The sequence below is a fragment of the Idiotropiscis lumnitzeri genome, chromosome 11 (genome assembly GCF_059441095.1).
Source record: "Idiotropiscis lumnitzeri isolate Australia: NSW breed Sydney's pygmy pipehorse chromosome 11, RoL_Ilum_1.0, whole genome shotgun sequence".
Classification (NCBI taxonomy): domain Eukaryota; kingdom Metazoa; phylum Chordata; class Actinopteri; order Syngnathiformes; family Syngnathidae; genus Idiotropiscis; species Idiotropiscis lumnitzeri.
In genome coordinates, this window is record NC_142401.1 from 7137347 (window position 1) to 7164150 (window position 26804).

The 26804-nt window shown below is 39.3% G+C and overlaps 1 protein-coding gene and 1 long non-coding RNA gene across 3 annotated transcripts; one reads left to right on the top strand and one right to left on the bottom strand.

The window, feature by feature from the left end:
* The first annotated feature begins 1387 nt into the window (after positions 1-1387).
* Positions 1388-26804, top strand: camk1b (calcium/calmodulin-dependent protein kinase Ib). 2 transcript variants are annotated; one of them, XM_088308644.1, is made up of 12 exons: positions 1388-1531; positions 7149-7262; positions 17765-17896; positions 19919-19993; positions 20697-20835; positions 21064-21190; positions 21436-21511; positions 21587-21699; positions 21885-21963; positions 22605-22692; positions 22936-23026; positions 24427-26804. In XM_088308644.1, exons 2-12 carry the CDS (start codon positions 7177-7179, stop codon positions 24525-24527), a joined length of 1107 nt encoding a protein of 368 aa, XP_088164770.1. In that variant the 5' UTR covers positions 1388-1531; positions 7149-7176; the 3' UTR covers positions 24528-26804. The 2 variants fall into 2 exon arrangements, with proteins under 2 accessions (XP_088164770.1, XP_088164769.1); XM_088308643.1 differs by lacking the exon at positions 1388-1531 and adding an exon at positions 3882-3894.
* Positions 13959-23395, bottom strand: LOC148327130 (uncharacterized). Its single transcript, XR_015845781.1, has 3 exons — positions 23357-23395; positions 20146-20200; positions 13959-14644 (listed from the first exon to the last, which is right to left on the bottom strand). It is a non-coding gene; the product is annotated as an uncharacterized LOC148327130 (long non-coding RNA).

Below are 26804 nucleotides of genomic sequence, written 5' to 3' on the forward strand. Positions count from 1 at the left end.
TGGCATACAGTATGTAACCGTTAGCTACACATTAACCAAGCAGCAGCTGAATGGCAAATGCAAGGAAGATGCGATGTCACTTCATTTGGTATGCATTTCTCATTAACCTAGTTTATCCACATTTTAATACCACCGCACTTCCGAATATTAAAAAAAAATCACTACAGCAGCAGAAAACTGTTCTGTGTACAACATTTTGTCATGTAGAGTAGTTTGGAATATGTATCTAATATCATGACAAAACGCGGGGCATGTTAAATAAAACAAATAATACTCACCAGTGATGCTTATTATAAATATATACATTTGTACTGATTTTGTGTACATAATTGGCTGTAAAAGGTTTGCTCTTAGCAACCAATCAGAGGACACAAAATGCTGTCTTACAAAGGCCCAGTTTGAGGATGAATTGGTTCAATAAAGAGTCCCATTACAAATAATTTATAATCCATCTCCCAGCATTATTTATTCTGGAGGTTCCTGGGTAGATTAGATTTACATGGCAGCAGACAGAGGCAGAAATCTGGTCAAAACAAAAATCGAACAGCCACATACTGTACACGGTTGAAAGCAATGCAGCCAAGAGACACACCGTGCAAAATAAAGGCAATAGACTGTTGGGAATTAATTCATAAATGTAATTTCATGGAACAAGCATTCAAATTAACTTTAAATGCAGGTAAGTGCTTCTTGATAGTTTTACATCAGCATAAAAGAAGGCCATGCTGGTTCTGATGACTCACCACTCCACACATTCATAATGAGAGCTAATGAGATCCAAAGCGTTCTTGAGCTCTATTTTTTAAACCACTGCCAAGTACAACATGAAGACAATAACACTGGTACATTTTTTTTACTACTTTTATTTAAACCAGAGATGCAAGTAAACATTTCTAAATATTTTTTTTCGCTGATTCCAAATCAGGTTTTAATAATAATAAAATATTTAGAAATATGATTGACTTAAGCATTAGGTGCAGCAACAGTTGAATTTTTGTTATGAAACTCGTTCTGTAAATAAAGATGTATACTATTGTATAAACAATACTGTAATGCCCGTACCAGTGTTCAAGGATGTCGGCAAGGGGATCTGATCGCTTTAATAATCAAACATCAACAAAAATAAACAACCCCCCCTCCAATGACGTCACTCACCACTCAACTGACACCGCCCTCACGCGCACTAAACAACGAACACATTTTACAATACAGCGTACAGCGTATTTCATAACAGTATATATATATATATATATATATTTTAAAAATAAAAATATATCACAATGCACCTGGTTATGGTCATAAAATTACATGTAGAAAAGTCGAGTTGGCCATTAGCGTAGCAAGCGTTTACCTGTGTATCTCAGCTCCACCCCTGATTGGTGCGTAATTGTCGCTGCTTCTTCGTGACGTCACCAGGAGCCCCGCCCAATTTCTGAGAGAGAGTGAGAGGAAAGCTGACCGCGAGGCGGCGGCTCGTGAACAGAAGCGCGCAGAGCTCGGTCATCGGACGTCTCTCGCTGTCACGCCGCAGGTAGGCCAGACCTCAGCCGATACTTTCAGACTCCTGTCAGCTGCGGAAATGTCGTGTGTTCAGTTCTTGACATGTGTTCTCTACTGGGACTTGTGGTGGTTTCGCTTTACTTTCTCTATTAAACGAGTGGACTATTGCACGGGTGGGTTGCACGCAACCCTTGCATACATTCTATAAGCGGCTTTATTAATCCTCAACTCTGATGGCAATTTTTTCTCCGTAAACATGATCAGGCGGGGTTAGCACCTAAACAGGACCTCAAGTATTTATTTTACTTTCCTCACGGTCTCCCCCACCCCACTCTCCGCCCCCCCTTTCTCTCATCCGCTTATTGTATCAATTGATAAAGCAGATTTGCAGCTTGAATACTGTAAGAGGTGCAGTCATTTGACATGTATAGAACAGACCACTGGCGGTGTGTTGGTGACAGGAGTGACAAGTGAACAAACAGGAAATCCATGCCAATACTTGTGTGTTTGCAGTGGATCATTTCATGTTTGCCACTGGATAGAAAGTAAACATTTTGTGTAATTTTTGCACTAATATGACCTTGGCTGCCTGATAGGATTGTGATACTGTAGTACAAGTAACTTTTTTTTTTTTTTTTTTGCAGAACAGAAACTGAAAGGTCACTGTTTGTTTACATTCCAACATAGGTGTCATAAACCGTTGAACTATTTCTACAATAAACATGTCGGACTTCCTTTTCTGCATTATGTCAAAGAAGTGGTCAATACCAAACATATTTGGAGAACAACAATTCAATGCTTTTATCAGAACTGTGCAACAAAATTAAGAATTCTGTCCAATAGAATCATTGAACTACACTAGTGATGAATATTGTGGAGTCTTAAAAGTTGAACATAATCCGCTGTAAAGCTAAATTGAATTACTAGGTGCCAGCCGTCACCCTTATAAAATATTAATTACCGCCCAGGCAGCGTTTTAAGGAACATGTTAACTTTCTTAACAGCCAGACAAGTGTAAAAAGAAGTCAACTACTGATGTACTGTAAAACTTTCACACATTCTTTGGTAACAAGTTGCAACGCATCCAGTCTGTGTTTTTTTTTTTGCATCTAACCTTCTTGCTAGTCGACCCCACTGATTGGAAATTCACACGCTGAAGTGAGTCTTTCTGCTTTGATTTTGATTCTGAGATTGTTCTTTACTGGAGGGGTCAGGGTGGGAGTTTCTACCTTGTATAAGTCTGCTGTGGAGGCGGGTTAGACCCGATGTTTGTAATTTTGCAGACAAAAAAAAAGGAGTGAATTGTAATAAAGTGCTGGTGGACGTGATGATAGATTTGAGTGGTTCAGTTTTAGTTGATGAATAATACAAAGTTTGAAATGAATGAATAATTGTTTTCGTAATCAAAAATTCAATCTTAATCAGAATAATGATGATTATTTTTTTCCATAATCGTCCAGCTCTATATGGAATCATAAAAAGACATGAGTTGATGTATGCCTTCAAGGGGCGTGGTCTAGTGAGCGACATCAGGAACCTGGATTCAGTTTGGCTGACAGCTTTACCTTGCAGTCAGTTCAGAATTAACATCTCCTCCATGCTCCTTGCAAGTGTTTTCATTTTCACATTTGTGTTTGTCCCATTCCATTAACGGGTGAAAGTGCATTGGTGACCTTGCCTCTCCTTTTGTTTTCCCCTTCACTCGAAACCCTGAAGTCCTATTTGGGCTTGCAAAAACAAAAAAAACAAAAAAAACTGATCAAGTAGTTTGCAACACGCCAAATCTGTGATTTTTTTTTTTAAATGATTCCACAGCCGTGTGAAATATTTCTTCTGTCACGCTAAATGTTGGGACTAACCCTTCAACACTGTAAATCTTCACCATGCTCCATGTCCATACCTCAACATGGCTTTTGTTTCCTGACATTTCCATTATCCGTACCGCCGAGATGTCAAAACACGGAGCGATGTAATGACGGGTCTGACCTCACCGAGACGTTGAATGAGGATGTTAATCACTTGGAAACTTGAAATTAGCTCTTCACCTTCCAGTAAAGTGACTCTGCTTCCAGGAAGCCACTCATTAGAACTTAGTTATACTTGAATCTTGGCAGGAACTCCCTCGCAGGTTGGTGATGTGCCATAATTGTTTTGTCGAGATATGCAAAGTGACTCAGGTGCGCCTGGATCAACATTTGTACATGTTTAAAAAGACATCCGCCGTGCAAATTGGCTTTTTTAATATTTGCTTTGTATGTCTGTGATGTGACGTGTGTAATTATGTTCACAGTCAAACAGTGCACAGGTCATAGTGTTATTGTTATTGTGTGTGTGTGTGTGTGTGTGTGTGTGTTTGTCTCTTCTGTCCATGCTCATCACAGGAATGGGAAACCAGTGAGTACAGTCACTCTCGTTGTCCGCCGGCAACAAGGCTGTGTGTTGCATGTTGTGTATGTCGGACTTGCTATTGTGGATCTTCTGACCTCAAGTCCCCCCCCCCCCTCCACCCCTCCGATTGCAAGCAACGTGACTCCACCCACAGCCCAAAGGTCATGTTACCACAGGACATGATTAATTCTCTTATGGTACCCGCATGTGTCTCTCCTCTTCTTTCCCATATTTTCAAAACTTTCACATCGCTCGGGTTATCGATTGCCGTCTGCTGTTGTAATGAAATTGTTTTTTGGTTTTATCGTAGCATTCAACGAGAGTTTAACGGGAAAATGAAAAGCGTGGCAGTTCTGTCGTTTCCTCTTTTTTCTGTGTTTCCTGTCTCGCAACTGGATTCTAAGAATTTACGCGGCAAAAAAGTGAACCGACTTTCTTTTCTTAAGCGGTAGCATCAGGAAATACGGAAGTGTAGTGATGATGACATCATCAGTTTATTTGAGAAGAAGTCGTCTGAGACACTGTAATGTGATTTTTAACTCGGATCTTGCGCACCTTACTTTGAGTCATTAACGGTGTGATTTCTTTGTGCCAAACTGCAAAAAAAAAAAAAATATATATCATTGTATTAATTTCATTTTGTCTTCTTATTATCTATATTTTAAATGATTCATTTATAGCAGACAATATTGTTTTACGTTGTTTTGTTACCTGACGTGTTTCGGCGAGTCTTTCGCCTTCTTCCGAATGTCACATGATGGTGTCTTGTGACTCGTCTTTATCAGCTAATGTTCCACGAGGTGACAAAAGAACCTAAAACAAAATTGTCAGCTATAAGCCAATCAGTTAAAACAATGACAATTTATTAATTTTTTTGTCATATTCATTGATATATTTAATAAATTTTTTAAATTATATTTGCACTGGAGAGGGGAGCTCTCTAATCTCGTTGTTCACTGAAGGGCATTGTGATTCTGAAATATATCGCATTTTTAATCAAACGGTGCTCTAACAGACACCATGATGTCATCATCCGTGTAAAAAACAAGCAGCAGCCGTGAGTTTGGGGAATGCTGTACACATTCAGTTGTTATGTACGGTACGATGACTGTCATATTTCACTGAAAGAAACTTCCTTGTCCTTGTTTCCTTGTACAGTTATCTTAGATCCTTTTCACTTCTCGGTTGAGAAGAAAAACGTCGCAGCTCCTGTCACGACACGGCAACTTTATCTGCTTGCGACAAAATATGTGAATTCATATTATTGGACTTACTCGGTCACGAGTAACAATGACTGATTGCTGCATTTTTTCCTCTGGTTACTTACGCAAATTTCATATTGTGCGGTTGTATACAACCTTTCATCATGCGTCCGTCCACCAAAGTGACCGTATGATTTGCATCGCAGCCGCCACCTGCTGTAAGACACTAAAGCAATTTGGACACTCAAATACCAATGCGGCTCCGTTTGGGTTTCTATGACGACACATATAAAGCTGTTGGCAAAAAGGCAGCAAGAGGGCCGCCCGATGTGCGCGTCTGTGTGACAGACACGTGAAGTATATCCTCTGTGAACCTCGGCTAGAATATATTCTATTAATGTCCTCTGCCAGATAATAGAACGTAGCTTCAACATTAATCACCACTCATATTCACACAATTCCACTTTTATAGAGAAGTGAGTCTGAGGTAATTGGAGGTGATTTACGAGGCTATTTCATCGTAACAAACGGAATGTTACATCATCTTATATGGCCTGACGGGGAAGTAGTTGCTGGCAGCAGGAACAGAGGAGGCGTGAGGCACGCCGATATGAACTGGGCTATTTTAGTCTGCCAGGTCTTGAGTTTGAGATAGTTTATTCGTTTTGATGATGATGTCTCTGGCAGCTACATGTTCTGTGATTACACTCGCTCAAATGGTATTATGGGGACAGACATCGGAATTGTTAAATTCCAAACAAAGAATTCACTGTAGACATGTAAGCCTTGAAAGTGATATGAAGTTTACTTATTAACTCAGTTTAGGACTTTTTCCTTTGGATCCCATAAATTCCAATCTGGCAATAAAAAAAAGTGTCTGAATAAAGATAAGAAGAGACCATTTTGAGACCATGAATGCAGATTTCTTGATTTTCAGTGAACATAGTTAACTCATTCACTACCAGCCAAGTTAAAAAAAAAAAAAATTAAAAAATGGATCTTAGACGTCTTTAGTTGTCAATGGCAGTAAATGAGTTAATGCTTTCTGTGCTCACTGAGCTGACGTTTCGTTTCATGAGAGATGTTGAACACGTGCAAGATTTGAAGCGAGATTTGACGTAAGTGATGCAGAGAAACCTTGAAAATTTTAAAGGTGGATTTTCCTTGGAATTGTGCAACTGTTGGGGTGTTCCACTTTAGATGTTCTGCTGGACAACATTATATGCTTCATTATTGCACTGCAGGAAGTTTGTCCGTTAATGTACGCCGACTGGGCTAATACAAACCCAGGACAACAAGCCCATAAATCAAACTATTGACTGAACAAGAGCATAATGCCTCGAGAGCAGGGTTGGGAAAACTACGGCCCGGGGGCCACATGCGGCCCATTAAACGTTTTAAAACGGCCCGTCGAGCTTGAAAAAAAAAATAAACGAATAAACCTTGTTAAGGTTTATTTTCTAAATACTGTGGTGTGTCAAAGACAGATATTTTGTTGTCATGCTTTTGTTCACTTTCATTTAAAATTAAATGTATTTCTTTTTCTCCGATGAAGTGAGGTTACCAAAACACGCCATCCCATCTGTTCCTGGTCCGGCCCCTCTGAAAAATTTTAGAATCCATTGTGGCCCGCCAATCAAAAAGTTTGCCCATCAGAGATATGGAGCATGTTTCTATCCAGAGGCAGAATGAGAATTATTGGTTCTAAAATGTATTCAGATTTTAGTTTGGAATTGCTGCTCACACATCATCATTGGTAGTCTCCTTGGTTACGTTACAGTGATAACAGTGATTCCATTCCTTATTTGGCTCAAGTTACATCACTGCATCTATTTCATGGGACTGATGATGTCACATGAATGACACAAGATGACCTCATGTCACAATCATAATCAAATTCCTCCGGTCGCAACCTCAAAAAACTACTTGGAAGTTTTTTGGAAATCCAAGATTTGTATTTTGTTTGAGAGATCACCCGCGATATGTGAACATTTTGGATAATAATGATGACTTTTCTTTTTTTTTCCCACCCCCTGATCCTCTTTTCTTCATCTATAGTCACGTTTCTGATCGTAACAACAAGAAGATGCCGCTGGGGGACGACTGCCATAGCTGGAAGAAGAAGACAACGGATGTGAAGGAGCAATACGACTTCAAAGATGTCCTCGGAACGTAAGTGTGGTTTTTCTTAGCTTTAAATGTTTCATTGTTAGAGTTTATACTCGAACATTTATATTTTTATTAGTCTAGCCATGCATAACGTTTCCCCACACTTTCTCTAAAAATGACTTAGTCATATTAAAATCGGCATAAATAGAACATGTTTTTTTAATAAGATGTCTTCCAAGTCATTTGACATCAAATAGTTTAGTTTTGTTAGATTTGCAGCAAGTTCACATCTCTGCAGTCATAAGAAAAAAAAAACAGTGCAGTAAATCAAGCTCATGGTGTCCACAATCCATCCACAAAGAATTACATGGAGAGGCTGTCGGTCTGCTGTCGGCCTGTAAATAATTGGAGATGGAACTTGAGAAAGCCTCTTAAGGAAATGCAGTTACTTTAAACTGTTATGAAAGAGTCGTGACAGCACTGCACCCTGGAGCTGTGTAGACACGTCACTGACAACAACCCAAAAAAAGTGAACTCCATACACTTCGCTTGGATAACAGTTATGGTCGGGCTGCTGCAGCGAATTCCCATAGATTGTTCAGATGTATAAAAGAGTGTAGACGAATGTTTTCATATTTTATAGTATATTAAATATTTCTATCAGCAATGCTGTATATGTATTTTTTGCACAGTAGAGTGCTGAATTTTAATTTGGATTGTTTTCTTTTTTACATATTTTTTTTTTTATTGCCTAAGCCCTTCTACATTACATGTAGAAAATTGAATACAGTTTCATCTCTCAACATCTGCCTGCTCGGCTGGTGGGTGAGAGACATGAGGTGAAGGTATAAGGCCACTTCATGTATGTTAGGACATTCATTTTGATTATTTTCTAATCAGACTCATTTTAGAACGTAGCAGTGCATGACATCATTTGCCTCGGATATTGGAAGGTTAAATACTGCGATATGAGAGGAGCATTTGGTCATGGATTACTGCCAGGAGATGAGTGTGTGTGTGCGTGTGTGCGAGCCTTATTTGCCTAGTTTGCTTTTCTTGGGGCATTACGATCTCTATTAAACCTCTTAACTGCAGAGGACATTGTGTGCCTGTCCCATCGTGAGCATGCGCTTGTTGTTTGGAGTGGATGCTAGGATCTACATGTCATTTGAAGATTCTGAACTCATCATCTTTGGATCATTCGGTTTATGTTTCTAAATGATACTGGTTTCCTTTTCACACTGAGGTACTGGCCCAGCCTTCCCTCAGTGGCTCCAAGTCTAGTTGGAATTGATATTTGAGTTAGAACTTTTTTTTGTTTATTTGGTTGTCACATGTCAGGATGTTTATTCAAGATGTTTGCTTAAGGTATTTTTGTCCTATTACGCACACCCACATCCCTGTTCGACCAGGATTATATTGCGTGAGCAGTACCTGATACAGAAGACTCTGTGACACAAACCTTAGGAAACTCAAACGATTAGTTGGGGAAGTTTTTTTTTTTTTTTTTTTTTTTTTTTTTTTTTTTTAATTCTGTAGCTAAGCATTGAAAAGGGTCATCAAAGTGGTCAGAGAAGGCACGCATCAGAATGTCACAGCGATTGGCAATTTGGCAGACCGCGTTGTCCCTTATTTCGTGTCCCCGCCCCCGGGGTACTTGATAATTTCCTGGCAGAAAATAAACTAAATTTTAGACTAGCTGGAAACAGGTCGAAGTTTTTCATTTTGCTGAATTTGGTCAGGGCACAAGCAGAAAGATTCTGTGCTCCGGGCACATGTGTGGTAGGTCTCATCACATTTAATTCATAGATATAACAAAAGCGTGTATCAAATGTTCTGAGTCAATTTATTACTACTTTATTACTATTATTATAATTTTTTTTTATCTTTATGGTATTTTTAAGAGAGAGCCACTTCCATTAGTCAAGGAAGCAAGTCGGCTTGTTCACGCCCACAACGGCGCAGACGCCTGTTTCGGATTGTGTGCATCTGAAAAATTACCAAAAGAAAGAAAACTACGAATTGCATTGAGCACGAAAATAGGACCCATATCGTTCTTTTTTTTTTTTTTTAGAATGCATTCTGATTCTTCAGCTGTGTGCCACCTTCATTTGCTATTGCTGGATTGTTGTCTTGGTAACAACTGGAGACACTTTGCAGAATGGACTCAAACAGTCACTATGGAAACAAAGTTTTTTGATTTGCTATTAATAATCCACTGGGTGCACAACTGCACGTGTGCTCTAGGAGACAAGAAAAAGATGGCATGCTTGTGGTTTTATTAAAATATTGCGAGGAGCCTCGCTTGTTTTTAAACCAATCATCTTGCCGGCTTGAAGCATGTGAACACATGCATTAAGTTAATTGCACACATTGTGTGCATTGTAGATGTTATTTTATCGTACGTTCCTGGCAAAGAGGGGTCCAACTCAATTTAAATTATTACAATAATTAAATGAAACGAAACTTTTAATGCAATGGGCCAGTCGACTCTAACGAGAAATTTTCTCATCTGTGTGAATTTTTCACGCCATTTGTCTATTCTAATTAATATTTGGAAAAACATTTGTAGAGGATGACGGTTTCTTGTTTTTCAGCAGCAGTTGTTGTTGTGACTCCCAAGTTGCCGCCGCATGGTTTGGTAATCAAAACAGATGGGGATTAATAATGCACACAGGCGACAGCTCTTTCACTGCAATCAAATCAAATCCTCTTCGGCCTTCTCAGTTTTCTCTTCGCTGTTATATATGTTAATCTTTTCCAGTCTATTTATCTCCTCTTTTCGCATGTCTGCGACCCCCGGATCGTTTCCTGGTTTGACACGTCGTGTGAGGCGTGTGTCCTAGTGTGCTACACTTAAAAGCCTCGCCTCTGCAATGCAGGAATTAGACCAAGTCATTGATCCATGTTTCGTCGATTGGGTTTGGCTGCTGTAATGTAAGTGATATTCAAGTAAGATTGAAAACAAAATCTCACGTCAATTTGACAAAAGGATGTGGATGAAACCACACGGTAGACACGAATGCAGCCCTACAAGTTATTTAGCATCGGAACCTTTGCTTCCCTCTGTGCTTCCCTTGGCACCATTTCAAATATGGATATATTTTGCGTTCTTTAGTTTGCCATGACCTCATTTGCCAAAAATCTTGATGGCTATAGATTTATGGGCTGCAGTTATTTATTTTTTTTTAAATTAGCTTAATTGCAGCTTCACGGTTAACACAAAACATACGTTCAAAATGCATTTCTAGTCTTCTGCTCATTTAAAACCGGCTTTTCTTGTTCGTGTGCAACATTACGCTCGCTGCAAGTTCCATAGTTTCAATACTTGATCCCATTATTCCCACTGGCTTCGAGGCATTCTCTACGCGACTGCACAAACAGGCCGTGTTGACATTTTAAACAGGAACTTTCTCATTTCCAGAACATGCGCTCGGGTTTTAGCCATTCGCTGGATGACGCTAACTTTGTTCCGCCCAGAATACTTTTTGCAAAGCGCATGGGGATGGAGCAATGCGGGCCATGAGAAGGAAGGAAGTGAAGGGGAAAATTTGGAGGGAGTGATGTAATCGACTAAAATCATTAGCACTGATGGATCGGCCCCTGACAGTCTGCGGTGCTCTGGTAGAATGGTGACACAGTGGCCTCGGCTGTTGGCCTTGAGTGGTGTGTGCATGCATGCATGGGATTATATACTGGTGTGTGTGTGTATGTGTTTTCATGCATATGTGTGTGTGTGTTTGTTGCATTCTGTAAATCAGAGCATTGCATTTCAATGTGTTTTCATGAAATGCAAAATCTAATTGCGACTCTGCTTTTTTTGAGCCTTGAAAAATATCGCAGACTTGCCTTCTTAAATACTTTTTATCAGTATTGAATTTAGAGCAGGGGCCATCAAGGTGGTGCCAATAGGCACCAGGTCGCCCTGAAGGACCACATGAGTAGCCCGCGGGCTGTTCTAAAAATATCTCAACAGTGATGAGGTAATTGCAATTTACCACAAATGTTGTAGAAGTTGTCAATTGTAAATGTGAACATTGGCAGAGATTTATAAAAATAAAATGTTGCATATAGATCTGTTTTTGTTTCCTAAATATTATGAGAAATCACAAACATGATCAGTGTCTGCGCAAAAATGAATAATGTTAATTGCTCATCGCAAAATATAATAACTACAGGCTGACCGATATGGATTTTTTTTTTTAACCTGATGCTGATTCTGATACTGTATTCGGCAGGATAAAATTCCAATAACTGATTAATCGGACGATTAAAAAAAAAAAAAAAAAAGACTCGAGCGGATAAAATAACTTTTTTTTTTAACTTTAACAACTTTAACAAAATTGGCAAAAAATGGCTGATTTTCTAGCTACTTTTTTTTTTGGGGGGGGCGTCTATCTGATTTCAAAACGAGTTATCCATCAATTTGTTGCCTAAATGCCTTTCTGAAGAGAAATCATAACGCGACAAAAATGAGTTGGACGCCAGTCAAATGTCTCTCATTTGTCATTAAAAGATAATTTTTTTTTTTTAATTATTTTAATTCAGTGTTTAACCAAATTAATGTCACGGAAACGACTTCCTTTGACCGTTGGGGTTCCGCCGTATGTTTATGAGAATGTGATGTGGAAACGTGCTGTCGGGACTTTCTGGCTGTGAAAAGAGGAACCTTTTGCTCCACTTGTTCCCTCTCAGCTATTACACTGATTTCAACAACAATTCAGCACTTTGAGAGCACTCAGCTTGTGAGTACAATGTTCGATAACGCAGACCGTTTTAAGAGTGTTTTTGTGAGCTGTGTGAGAGACGTATCGAAGATGCTACGGCAGAAAGTACATTAGAGAATACAACATACAAATTGATATTTCAGTCAAAATAGCACTCCAATATCATTCTCAGATTTAAATCGCCAAAAGCGAACGTATCCAAACTAAAAACGATAGATTCCACTGTAAGAAACTGAAATGAACTCAAACTAATACGCATTTTCACTTTTCCTCTAAGAAAAATCCCTCATAACTCTTACAAACAAAATAGTTTTCCAGGCAGAGATCTCTTAAGTATCTTCCATGTTGGTCATGAATAAACTGATGTACAAACATTCAGATGATGAACATGTTCTTCAGGCACACGAGAGCATAGTTGCTGTTGTAATGTCAAAGGAATGGCAACTAATAACTGCTCTGTATAAAAAAAAAAAGCCTTTGGATCATTTTGTTATGATTCATGCCAAGTTGAATTGAACCTTGCTTTAATTTTGGTGCACTTTATGATTGTGACTAATCCAGTTTCACGACACCGCTGCTGACTATAAGAGGCCAAGGCTCGAAATGACTTAATTCTCCGTGGAACAGTTTTGCTAATTAATGACTTTATTTTGAGGAGCCATTTTCCAATTTTAAGGAGCAATTTTTGCAGGTTTATCTCAAGGAACTGAAGCAGGGTTTTATTAAACAATGAAAATATGACAATATAACCAATGAACAATTGGTTTCCTTTTTTATAGAACAAACATTTTTCAGTTAATTTTTTGTGATGAAGAGCAAACCTCCTTGCCTAAAAAAATTGTCAGCAAAGACAAATAGTTTTTTAAAAAAATGTGTAATTTCGAGAACATTTATTGCTCAAAACTCAGAACTGTATTGTGAAAAGAAACAAATAAAAGTGTTATTATAAATATTCAATTTACTATCTTAATATACTTTTAATGTCAAAGGCCACTCCTCCTGAGCGGCAGACTTCTGTGAAAAGTGTACCGTACTCAATGACCCGAGCACTTAATTCCGGTCTTTCAAGATTACATGTCAATCTTAGGTTAGCATAGCAATTAGCATGGCTTCTCCATCTTCTGTTAATTACGCCTCGCCATCGCTTTGTGATAATGACACCTGTCAGAAGTGTAGCTTATTCGCCGTCATGGAGGCGATGATTACTGACTGACGAGCGAGTTCACAACGTGTTAAACCACACTAGTAGCCCCCTGAAGTTTGTTGTAAGCTAGCTGGCGCGGCTTAGCACTGAGCTAGTTTGCCTCGAAAAACTATGTCACGCACGTAGGTGAAGTCAAGTGCGTTGAGGCAACCTCCGCCAATCTCCGCTGTTCAGAAAAAGTTGAAAAGCTGTTATTCTTAGTTATGCTATTTAATGAGAGGGAAAATGCTCATTTTAAGTCCTTTTTTTTTTTTTTTTTTTAAGGTGACGGACAGACTGCTCTGCTTTCAATAAAATCACAACCAGTGGGCTAGATATCGCAGACGTGTATAAATGGTCGTAGGCTGTGCGCCTGCTCCTTTTACTTGTGAAATAATTTCTCAGTGTGGAAAATGAGTGAATATCCGAGCCGATGAAACAATTTTTGCATGGACACATTCCCACCCGCCCCACTGATAACTTAACCAAACAATCAAGTAAGCATCTCACATTTAATTGGTGGGTAGGCACAATAATTTGTTAACAAATTAAAAAGTAAAGTTTCTCTTAAATTAAAAAGCCTTAACATGAGCAGTAAGTGCAATTATTTCCTTCCACAAAAAAAAAAAAAAAAACGAAAGCGGCATGCTAGTTAATGCATTCCCCAGTATTCATTAACGGAATTTTCCTGATTTCCAGGAAATCTGCAATTGTGATGATCCACCCGCTGTCATGATTTCATGACTCATTGACGCGCTTGTAAAATTTAATTGCAGATGAAGGAGGAGCTGAGAAAATTTATCTTGAAGCTTTTTTTTTATGTGAGTCTATTTTTATTACATTTTGTTATTCATTGTTTGCAAGAGATATTTGAATCAAACGAATTGACGGTGATCATTAACAAGGTAGTTTTGACTAAAAAAAAAAAGGATTAGCAGAACACCTTTATGGAGCAGATGAGTCTCTCAGCATGAGAGCTGTCCTTCTTCATCTATTTTTCATCTCTCTCCCACTCTCTGTTTCGCTCTATCCAATGTTAAATACTATATCTCGTCTTCATATGTCCTCAATCCGTTATTGGCCCACCGATGTCCCAGATAGCTACCTGACCTAACTCCCAAACTAGAATATCCTCTTTTCTCTGCCTTCCTTTGACTTCACTGTTGTTTTTATAGCAGCGGAATTGCAGGATGATGCAGCTTAGACCTTCCTCCATTTAAGAGTATGAGGCATAAACAGTGTCAAGTACTTCAAAGCAGCAGACATGTTATCCCACGTCTCAGCCAAAGCGATGAATTAGGCTCGTCCACTCATCTCTCCTCTCATTGCTCACACTCAACCATTGATAAGTCTATTGGTTGTTATCCCCCCCCCTCCAAAAAAAAAAAAGTAAATACCAGTTGAAAGTGTTTCGCAAACCAGAAAATCCATCCCTGCTTACGGCACCCATAGTCCTTCAGCCGTGCTCTGACCTAATTCGCACAGAAGCCTGTATCTCAGCACAGTGCAGCTCAACATGGCCGTGCCGCCAGTTCCTGGAAAACACACAAATACAAACACACGTGCTTATGCACCTCCATCTGCTGCCGGCAAAATATCCATGAAACGTTTTTAAATCTACACTTGAATGGTTGACATCTTCCCATAGTCTGCCCCTCCCTATCAGAATTATTTATATCCCTTGTTTCCTACAGTGCAGCTCTCTGCATATTAGCGAGCAGACTTAATGATTCTTCATGTACTTTAATCTTAAGTACGAGACATCCTAATGGAAAGCTGTTTGTTTTGCATCTTAATTATACTCCACGGTATGATAATGTCTGTTCCATGGCAAGCTTCCTTCTGTAAATGGACCTCGGAAATGTATCAATTCTTTTGCCGCATTGAATATTATATTAAGTAGAACAGAAACCTGTCATGCAAAGAAAAAAAAATATTCAACTTAATAAATGACGCACTTGTGTATCAGTAAAGATTATTCTCTTTTTTTTTTGTAATGATGATGACTCGTATTGAGAAACCGTTAGACGCGTATGTCTTGTCTCAGTTATGCAACATGGTATCAAAAGTATCGATTGTCGCTCAACGTATCGATACTTGGTATCGGCACCAAAAGTATCAAAATACATTGCTAAAGGATATTTTTTCCTCAGCCCTACTCAATATTAAGTTGAGAGAGTTTTATGTACACTTTACAGGGACTTTCAGACAAAAATAAAGCCAGAATAACTACATTAAAATATGACTTCGATCTCCTCGTCTCCAGTGACATTTCTGCAATGTGAAGAACGAGGTCACACGAGCCTGATGTGTGTTGCTGTCAAACCAGAGTTGCACTCCTATAATATGCAATGATCTCTACAAATGTGTTCACAGGAAAGAATGACTCTTGGGATTTGATTTTTTTTTTTTTTCACTCCAGATGTCTGGATGTAAATTGTGAGTTATTCTCACTTTCAAATTTACAGATGGAGCGATATGTTTGTTGTAGAAGAGGTGGGAAGTGTGAGGAATGTCTGTCACCACAGCTTGCCATCCCCTCTGTTTGGAAGAAGCAAAAACACTGCTCTTTTTTTGTCAATAATTAAATGTATTTTTTTTCCCCCTATCCCAACTGAAAATACGCTTGAACTCTTAAATCAACCTTATGCATTATTTCAGAAATCTCAGAGTAGGAGAGTGAATTGAGTTTGGTTGTTCAGATTTGATTTTGAACAGCCCACAGAGCAAAGATGGTCCTTTTGTTTCACGGCCAGTATCCCAGTTGGAATTCTCTCTCAGTTTTGATTGGACCAGATGGTCCCGCGCTGTCTCTCTGACCTTTCCACAGTCAACACTTTGTCGACTGTATGCGTCGCTTCTTGACCAACTTCTCGATGGTACAGATGGTCCATTTGCTTTGTGTTTTAGATTTGTCATGACACCACACCCGGCACGCAAATCTCTCTGTTTAATCTCTACATTTTAAAAACTCAATTTGGCATTTGAGTCTATCTTCACACAGCATCCCTGTCCGCATAGAACAGATGGTTTAAAAAAAAAATGAGAGAGATTTGGTTTCAAATACAGTATATGTCCGCTTAAAATAGCATGTAAAAATGACATCAGTATTAAGCATAAAAAAAAAAAAGACTATAGTGATTTAAGTTTTTTTTTTTGTGATGTGATTTACAAAAAATTGGCACGCCCCCTTTTGGACCTCGGCTTGTTTTTTTTTTTTAGTTTCAGCATCTACGTCACAGCAAGGAGGCAAGCGAGCTAATATAAGTCGAATTCATAAATAATATATCATTGCTTGCTTGATTGATTTCTGTGTGTTTCATCAATTAAAGTCAAAGAATTTCAAAGCAACCCTTGCATCCTTCCATTGATCTGTATGCAGCCCCCCCCCCCCTCCCCCGCCTGGTTTAAAGTCCAAGATCTCGCTTGATGCTATGCATAATGAGTCATGTCTATTTTTGGGAAAAAAAAAAAAAGCAGAAAGAGCAACACATATCCGCTTCACTGGGCTGTGGTCCAACTATGCATTAGGGGTGTTAGCGCTTACCAGCCAATAATATACCATATAATGGCTGTTAAATACTTGCAACGTTTTTTTTTTTTGTCGAAGCAAGACAAGCTAACCACAGTGCTCTGAAATGGCTCCATTGTTTGTGTAAACCACTGGTTGACACTTGGCCGTGGCTCTCTGCTCTGTCAGAAGGCGTATGGTGAACATCAACTCAATCCTCCAGATGCTGCGCAGGAATGTGTAACTCTCCATGCCGCTGGGTTGGTGCCAAAACGAACGGCCTCACTGTCGCCCTTTGACTCGTGTTGATGTGACTCGAGGGCCTGTGGTGATTGTTGTTATGGTCAGGAAATGGCTGCAGTCTTGTCAGCGAGAGGATCCCGTAAATCTTATTTTGTGGTTTTTCACTGGCGATAGGAAATTTATGTGAAGTTTATGTTGTGGAATTATCCAGGGAACGTCCAAGAAATGCAATCATTCTGAGACTTTCTTAATTTTCCATTAAAATACGATGTTTGAAGCTCGGAGCTTTGCCAAAATGCCACCAGGGAATGTGTGCCCCTGCTCTTCAGTGGGTCATGGGAAAACGCCGTCAGTTGTGTTGCTTTGTTTGTTAGTGTTGGTTTCCTCAGGACAAGAAGATGTACAGAAAGAATGTTTAACGGCTACCATGCAAGCAGGCGAGGAAACAAATCCAAATTAAAAAAAAAAAAAAAAACCTTCTGTCACGTATAATATTGTATTTATCTGTATGCATTTTTTAAAGTCCAAAATTCCGTATTAATGTAAATTTTCATAAATGTCAGATTACATGTCAATAAAATCACTGTCCCTTAGCAAAGCTAAATTGATTAAAATATATAATTTGGAGAGCAATTATTGTCTGTAAGTCTGAGGTGCAAAATAATACAAATATTATTGATGCGATGATGAATATTTAATATACGTTTGACATCGAACCTCTTTATCATGATGACGTCAGCCATTTACGTGTTCCGGTCTGAGAGCGTCTGCTAAATTGCTAATGTTGCCATCTTCTTATTTTAGGTCTCGATACGTATCGATTGAAGTCCAACATTTCTGTTTATAGCTGTTGGCTCTACGCCAACTAATAATTTCATCAAAATGTTTTCGGGTGTTTCAGGGGAGCCTTCTCTGAGGTGGTCCTAGCAGAGGAGAAAAGGACCCAAAGGTTGGTGGCCATCAAGTGCATCCCCAAGAAGGCGTTAGAGGGCAAGGAAAACAGCATCGAGAATGAGATCGCGGTGCTGCACAAGTAAGTGGGCTTCCTTCATTTTGCGTTTGATAACTTCCTTGCACGCGGGGTTCAGTGTTGCAGTGTAACATTAAAGTAACATTGGACATACTTTCTTTGAAATGTAGAGAGAATTACAGAGCGTTGTGAAAATGGCTTTTCTGCATTGGTTCCCAAGTTATTTTTAGAGCTGTTGTTGCCTGGGTTACAGCAGACACACAACTCAAGTACTCGAGGTACAGATGGTTGAGGGGATACAGGTGGGGCTTAGAAAGTGGTTCTGTAACATTTTGGACCACATGGAGCTCACTGGTGTAAACAGCTTTTGCCCTGTGGGACCTTTTGTGTACTCATTCCATGTTTGGATTACTCTTTTGGCTAACTCAAAAAGTGGAGATCGTTTTTTTTTTGGTTTTTTTTTTTCATGTAAAAATGCATTTCATAAAAGCTGCTTTAATGAGTAGAACTCATTTGAAAATTTGAATTTCTCTAATTTGCTGACGTGCGCTCCTTGATGCCCAGTGAGAGTCACAGGTGCTGACAGGGGTCATCAGATGACTCACCAGCTTCCCCCCCCCCCCCCCCTTTCCCCACCCCCGACTCCTCCAGTCACCGTGACCAGTGTCAGCCTCACCGACGCCACATTTCCCGCCCACACAAACACATAAAACAGCCGCACACAAACACGCCATGTTGAAATGTGAACGTGGGTGCGGATGTGCATGCACACACTCGCACGTGTCCGAGCGCCGGGTGCCGTTAATCCGACATTCATCCTTCCTGGGGTCCATCAATCTTTCTGTGCTCAGCTAAGCAGATGAATGAAGCCGCATTGTTCGAGTCAGCGCTGTAATCCAGCATGAGTTTAGACCGGCGCATACCTTTAGTACAGCTGTGTGCGTCCTTCACCTCAACTGGACACTAACACTCTAACAATATTAGAATGGAACTTTAGCACATTAACGACACACAGTAGCATTAACCATAAACGGGATTTGGGGAGTTTTTTTGTTTTTTTTGCCACTGGGTTCCCTCAACAGTTGCGTAATGCTGTATTTTTATGAACCTCTACATACCCAGTACTCTACTCTCTGCGGTTGAGAAAATAAGTGCCAAAGGACACCATTATATGGAATTATGCCTTTTTGAAATTGTGCTTTCGTACCTTGCATCGTGTAAAGTCTACCGCATTAAAAGGGCACAGCAGTTTAGATGGTACAGTGATTCATGTTGACGTATCTTATGTGGTTGTTATTCTGCTAAAATGGGAATTATTCTCCTCATTGCAAAGCAGTACATTTTTTCTTCTAAGAAATACATCCACCTTATTGAAATAGAACAATTGTTGTTTTTTTGATGGAGCAAAATTTTAAGTATTGTCGAGTAGGGCTGGATGTACGTTGTATTTAACATGACCTGCTCAACACAATAAATTAATCTGCCTTCATGCTTGTTGGCGCTGACTTCACTGCTTCCGACATTTTTTTTTTTTTGATGAGCTACTTCCGCGTAGATCTCGCGTGAAGTCACGAAAATTCATGGGGAAAAAGACATTATTAAAAGTACAGGTATGTGGTTTCACGAATCGATATCGGGCTATGAAAAGGAAAATTGATATAGCAATTTATGTTTTTCGTTTTTGTTTTTTTGAAACCGAGGCCTATTACCCAGTGTACTTTAAAACCGCGGCCTATTATCCAGTGTACACAAGTGTGTCAGAGAAGCACAATACTTAGAAGAGTACATAGCGTACATTGGATGAGTCATCCCCGCTCGGCTGTCATCGCACCAACAACTGCCAGATGAAAGAATTCAGGCAACTAATGACATTTCCATTAGACTTGGAAGAGATGGGCATAGTGTGGCTCAAGGACATTGAACAGATTTTATTGAGTAATTGGTAAATTAATTGTACATAAATGAAAAAAATATATATTTTATGTTAAAATAATGTCATTTTACAAGTTGAACTGAAACAATGTTTTTGGCCACCCCTGAGGTTTATTTGATATTTTTTAATTAACCTCTATTCTTTCTTTGCAGGATAAAACATACCAACATTGTGACTCTGGAAGAAATATTTGAGAGTAAATCCCACCTGTACCTTGTCATGCAACTGTGAGTATTCACACGTGTGAGTTTGGAGCTCGCGGCTTGTGCCATCTCCCACGCACTGTTTGTCACATGCCATTAATTGCACACTGTAACGCACTCACTCCCTTGCTTACACGTACACACGCGCAGGCACGCATCGTACGACGCTTACTCACGCACACCGGTGGGGAATATTGCCTTGTACCTGCAGCCTGCCGCCCACCATAGTGACTGAAATGATAGAAAGACAGGATGGATAAGAGTCAGGATTTTTATTCAATTAACCCCCAGAAACAACACACAATTTATGCGAGACATCAAAATCACACGTGTTTATAATGATAAAGTCAGCGATGTAGGGAGAAGAAATTAATTTATTTTCTAATTCAGGTCACCTTAATATTTTTGAGGCCTCATTAATCTAACTACATGAACTGAATCAGGTCAATTGAAAACTATGAATATTTTTTTTAATGTGGCTAGGAGGGTGCGGTGTGGTGATCACATATTTAACATTTGTGTACATTTTAGGACATTTGGATATGCTGGTTAATAGCCGAAAGAAGATATTACTCTGCAAGCAAAATCATGTCGCCATCTAGTGGCCATTATGTAGTAGCAACATCAGATTTATTTATTTTTTTGCTCGTTCAAATGTGTATTATTGTCATTGGTGTTTTTTTTTTCACATATATCATTGTTGTTATATTTTCTTTTTTCAATTCAGGGTGTCTGGTGGGGAATTGTTTGACCGCATCATAGAGAAGGGCTTCTACACAGAGAAAGATGCCAGCAAGCTTATTCAGCAGATTCTGGATGCTGTCAAATATCTCCATGACATGGGAATCGTGCACCGGGACCTCAAGGTTTGTCTTTTTTTCTTTAAATGGTTTTACATAAAGCTGAAAAATGTGTCCTTTAATTGATTGCAACATCAACTGGAGTTAAGAAAACAAGAAAATCTTTAAATAGTGCCGTGCTGTATATATGTCTTCCCTTGAGATTTCAAATCACTGCATTGTGGTGACGGAGCTGAATTTTTCTATTAATGTGTGACTTCATGAAATGTGCCGCATGTTTGCTTTGCGTCACAGCCAGAGAATCTGCTCTACTACAGCATGGAGGAAGACTCCAAAATCATGATCAGCGACTTTGGCCTGTCTAAAATCGAGGGCTCTGGCAGCGTGATGTCCACAGCCTGTGGAACTCCCGGATATGTCGGTAAATAAGTCGCCCACATTCTAAAATAACATGATGACGAGATACAAAATGGGTTTTTATTCTTAACTGCATTAATAATAAATTACAACACCCACGTCACTTGAAGCGCATTGTACTGATAACCAGGGCAGAGACGTTTGTATCGCATCAATCACAATATGTCCCATTTCTGATTCTATGATAAGAAAGTGGGAAAAAAAAAATACGTGAAATTAGTTTGAGATAATTCATTGTGTTCACTTCAGCCCCAGAGGTTCTGGCCCAGAAACCTTACAGTAAAGCAGTAGACTGCTGGTCCATTGGAGTCATCGCCTACATTCTGTGAGTATGCGGACATTTATAATTCTTTAACCAGTTGTGCCTCGACACCACAGCTGCTAATTGATCAACTCTCAGGTTGTGTGGTTACCCTCCATTCTACGACGAGAACGATGCCAAATTATTTGAGCAGATCCTGAAGGCAGAATACGAGTTTGATTCGCCATACTGGGACGACATCTCCGATTCAGGTAGTTTATATATTTATCTTTATCTCACAGATATCCTCAGATACTTTTGCAAATATCCCAACAAGAAGCTGTCAGCGGAATAGGTGTCATGGCATCAGAACAATGAGACTCTGTTAGGCCTTCAAACAAAATCCTACCGTGTCACACCTGACGTGTAATTGTGTCTTTTGTTTTTATCTTATCAGCTAAAGACTTCATAGTCCACCTGATGGAGAAAGACCCCAATATACGTTACACCTGTGAGCAGGCCTTGCAACACCCATGGTACTTGTTACAACTTCCCTTCTCATTAGGATTGACAAACTGTTTGCAATTTAAAATGGAATGAAATTCACTAGATGGCAGAAGGTCTAATGAAATTTAGTATCTACCTGTTGCCATTCATCCAACAGAATTAGTTATAGTTTTCAGATTTTATGCTGAATAAGTACATTCATGAGAAATCGCCAAGTCTGGTTAGAATTAATGAGAAAGAATGAATAAGTCATTATTTTATTTTACTGGATATACTGTGTAGTAATTTTTGTGACATTTTGGCTTTGTGGTGTGCGGAAATATTTTTCTAATGTAAAATATGTGCCTTGGCTCAATGTAAAAAAAAAAAAGTTGCAGCCCCTTGAAAATTTTACACCATTGCCAATATTAATATTTTCAATCATAAAGATACCACAAAATATCAATCCAAAACACTTTCACTTTTAAAATATATTTTACAGCATTGTCCTTTCTAAGAATTGTCTTACAGATTTTTTTTTAATTTTAAAACCTTACCTCCAACTCCTACAACTCTAAATTTAGCTCCTCCCCGACTTAAAATGATCTTATTCTCATTAAATGATAAGTGGGTGGTGTTCCACTGACCATGAGAACACAAACACACACACTGATATGTTTCCTCACTTTAGGATTGCAGGTGATACTGCTCTAGACAAGAACATCCACGAGTCTGTCAGTGCACAGATCAAGAAGAACTTTGCCAAAAGTAAATGGAAGGTAAGTCATTTTCTAAATCTTAACATAATTATCTTAGATTTGGTAAAACATGACTCATAAAAATTCCAGCAGACGCATTCCAAAAGTCTTGCCAGTAAATTCAGTGGTGGGCAGTCAAGGCCTTCTCTGCAGGCCCAACATAATCAAGAAATCATTAATTAACTCTTTACTTCCTTTGGGCATCATCCATTGAGTGTGGAAAGCATCTTACAAAGTGGCTCGAATGTTCATGTCCCTCCTCAGCAAGCTTTCAACGCTACAGCGGTGGTCCGCCACATGAGGCGTCTTCAGCTGGGCAACAACCATGAAGGACCCAACCAAGGCAACCTGACAGGTCTTTGGTTCACTCCCTCTTTGTCCTCCTCATCTTTTGCAGTTACACCAAACAAAAAAATGTTAACCCTATTTGAAGACTTTGTCTGTCTCAGTTTGTGTTGTTAGCCACTGGCGATTAGCGTTAGCATTTTGCTAATCACCAATTAGCATCCTCTTCTACTCATTTTATCACAGTATGATCCAACATAACCTAATAGTGTTCACTACTTTTAGGACTTTGATTAATTTTAACAAAGTTCTTAACAAAGACATAGTTAAGATAAACAGCTTATGATATAGCAAATTAGCATTGAAGCCTCGCCTCATAGCAAGCAAAGGTCTTGCTTACCTGAGCGCAACATGAGGACTCATTTGATGGAAAAGAGCTGCATGCACAATTCGTTGTCCTAACAAGCAAGCAACTCGTTAGATACTAATTTGAGTGAATTAATCGTTGTTTTATGATTTTCACGGGAGATAGCCTCGTTAGATTACCATCCAGACCACACGAGTCTCCTCGTCCATGTATTAGAGATGTGCGCCACCTTGTGGCGGAGCGAGGTATTACCCCTAATATACACGAGTTTTCGAACCATACATTTTAAACGGGTTACGTATGGATTTATTGTTTTATGAATCGAAATCGGGATATGAAAAGGAATATCGATTAAAATCAATAAATATTTTTTTTAAAACTAGCCCTAGTGTTAGTGTGTCAAAAATAAACCACCCATCTCTCTTTTGTGGCATAGCAAGATTCTGATTATTACACAGGTGTGCCTTAGGCTGCCCACAATAAAAGAGCACTAGAAAAAAGTAGTTGTTGTATTTTGTTTTTAAAAATAATGTGCTTTTTTCCCCCACACTTTTCCTTTTTGTCAGTCTTTCAGTGCAGGGTGTGTAATTGTCAAAGTCCCTCCAAAAACGTGTCCACTATGATTTTCATATCAATGTCTGTGGAATTAAAATTACAATGTAAAAGTCTGAAAGAGCACTGCAGGATTTTCCTGGTGTCTCGTCTACCTAACTGCAGGTTTTAAATATTGTTTTTACTACACCCAATTTGTGCAAGACATCACGATAGGAGGGTGGGATAAAGTTGGAGGGAGGGTGTCAGGAGCTACATTTCACTTCCGTTTGAGTTTATTACACTCCCTGGTTATAGTTGTGTTTCCTTTTAACATTTGCTTTCATAATCTAACATCTATTCTCCACCCTTTGCAGTGCTACTTTTATATTAACATTTAAACCCCTTAAAATGTTCATCATTGACTTTTCATATAACTGTATAATACAACTTTTTAATGATTTTTTTAAATAATCTATGATAATCTTGATTCTACTGTCTTATTACAGGAAATAATTTACCAAGAGCAAATTTGTATGTGATATGTGATCAGTTTTTTTTTTTTCTTTTAGAGTCTTGCGGGGAGGCGGGGTGCTCCCAGGCCCTGGATGGGGATGGCATGGACCCCCTGTCCAACTGTACCTTCCGCTGCCACCCGACCAGCCGGGTGTGATCCCACTGCTGCTTCACTGCCTCGTCGACCCCAGTGATTTTTTTCCATTTTTAAACCCCCTCGGTGATACCAGAGGTTGCAACTCCCTCACACTCCCTCATGTCTGGTTGGGAATGAGGCATCATTCCAACCTCTCGCCTGCAGGGGGAGCACGTCTGTCCAGTCTAGGAAGCAAGGCGAGTCAGATTGAGAACATCGGGAAGTGGTGATTGATGATTATCATGACTAGTTGTCAGACTGGGCGGGTAGTTTGTGCTAAGAGAATTCAAAGTAAAGAGGGGAGGATTGTTTCTTTCCAAAGCAGAGCAGAGCTGGGACTATTATTTTTGACAGCCTGTGTTTGCTGTAGTTGCGATTTGTTTTGTGTTATTTGTGCATGATCAGAAGAGAGAGTCCCCGAGCATGTTTTCTCTTTGAAATGTGCCCTCTTTCTGTTGTTGCGGAGGACCGAGTGCCATAAGCGAAAGCCTTTCCATTTTCTTCTTGCAGTCTTTTGAATGTAACAGAGTCCAATCTAATAGTAATGCAAAGTGAGCACAGATCTGTCTCGAAAGTGATGCTTTAAGACACTCTGTGACCTTTATGCAAAACTCCATCCGTTCCTATGTAGCCTTTCATGAGATGATGCACACCCACACATACGCACGCACACACATACACGTGTGATGTGTTTCCGTGCAGCCGTGGCAAAGGCTTCACCTTGGCTTCTTTCAACTTCTTGAACCACGTGAGCACAGGGATCTTATCTTTGTCTATGGTGCCTTTTGGGTTGACAGTGTGACGGATTTATTTTGGGCGGGAGCTTCTCAAGTGTGTCGATCTGCACAGTCCTCATGTTTTATATTTATCGCATTTGTAGCTTTGAGCTGCTTTGTTTCGAGATTCGCTACAATTACGCTAGTTTTACCATTCGTTTTTAAAAATCCCGGCATATTGTAATAGACAGTTTTAAAGTAACACAAGCCGGAATATAGAAGAGGTATGGATGCCCCCCCCAAAAAATATATATATAAAAAAAATCTATCTATCTATATATATATATATTATTTTACAAGCAGTTTTTTTTTAAGAACTACCGATAAATGAAAGAATGCCACTATGCATCATTATTTTTAGTTTCTCATCACTCTCTTGTGTTGTAGAGAATCCTGTAATATTAGTGGCTAAGTATTGAATGGGCTCCTTTTTGATGAGTTGTAATGCACATTTTTCTACAAGATGTTCAAATGCGCCAAAAAAAGTACACCCAATGCGGCATCGTGCAAAGCCGTTGTGAGTTGTTGCGAGGTAAGCGCTGGAGTCAACGAGCGAGGAACCCTGCAGATGAAAAGAAAACTTAATGGTGTTGCTTCAAATGAAAATGTTAACGCTTTATTCAGCAGTTCTGTCAGGTAAGCTAATGTGCTCGTGTTTTTGGATGGTAACTGTAAAACGTCGACTGTACTTTGCAGTGTTTCCAAAAGTGAATTGTTGGCTTCTTTGGCTGTCAAGATTTTTCAAATTGGGGTTGGATGCTTAACTCAAGTTACTTGATTGACTAAGATGAAAATAACTTTTTTCTTATTTTTCTTGATCTGATGTTCTTAACTCCTGTTGTCATGCCGGTGTTGTAATGTGCAGGATGATGTCACGTTGTTGTTCTTCAAACCACAAACTAGTTGAGACTCGCTCAACAGCACATCTGACCTCTGCTGCTGCACGCTGACCTAAGTCAGATTGAAACGGAATTCTTCGTCAATTATTCCAGTGAGTACGATGGCATTATCAGAAGCCCCGCCAAATCATATGGTGTCCCCTTGTTGGAAAGTGGGGCAAAAACTCCCCGACAAAGGCAAGAAAATCGAACATTCCTGGTCAATGAAGCAAACGATAATGACATGCATAACCACGTAGCCATTACCTCACCACTGAACTTGCTGTGGTAGGATCTTTTCTTTTTCCTTTTTTTGGGAGGGAGGTTGATATTGGGGACGTATATAAACAGGGTTGGAAATACACAATGTTATTACAACTATTTCTGCTTTCAATTATAGCATTAGAAATGCTCTTCATGCGGATAAAGGGAAAATATTATCTACTTTCTCGTCGTTGAGTCTATTTTTCTTGTCCAGATGGATTTGTCGTACAAAGGAGTGTTTTTACCATGAAATGAAACGTCGTCTTTTTTTTTTTTTTTTTAAACGGTATTAAAAACTGTATACAAAGATGCAATGCATCATGGGCTGTAGAAAAGTGGCTGTAAGTGAAACATACATTAAACTCCTTGTCTATGCAGTA

Excerpts from the sequence above, each read along its gene's own strand:
- camk1b (XM_088308643.1), top strand. Across the intron at positions 17,897-19,918 it reads GAGATCGCGGTGCTGCACAA|GATAAAACATACCAACATTG; the intron begins GTAAGTGGGCTT and ends CTTTCTTTGCAG. Across the intron at positions 21,191-21,435 it reads TGGAACTCCCGGATATGTCG|CCCCAGAGGTTCTGGCCCAG; the intron begins GTAAATAAGTCG and ends TGTTCACTTCAG.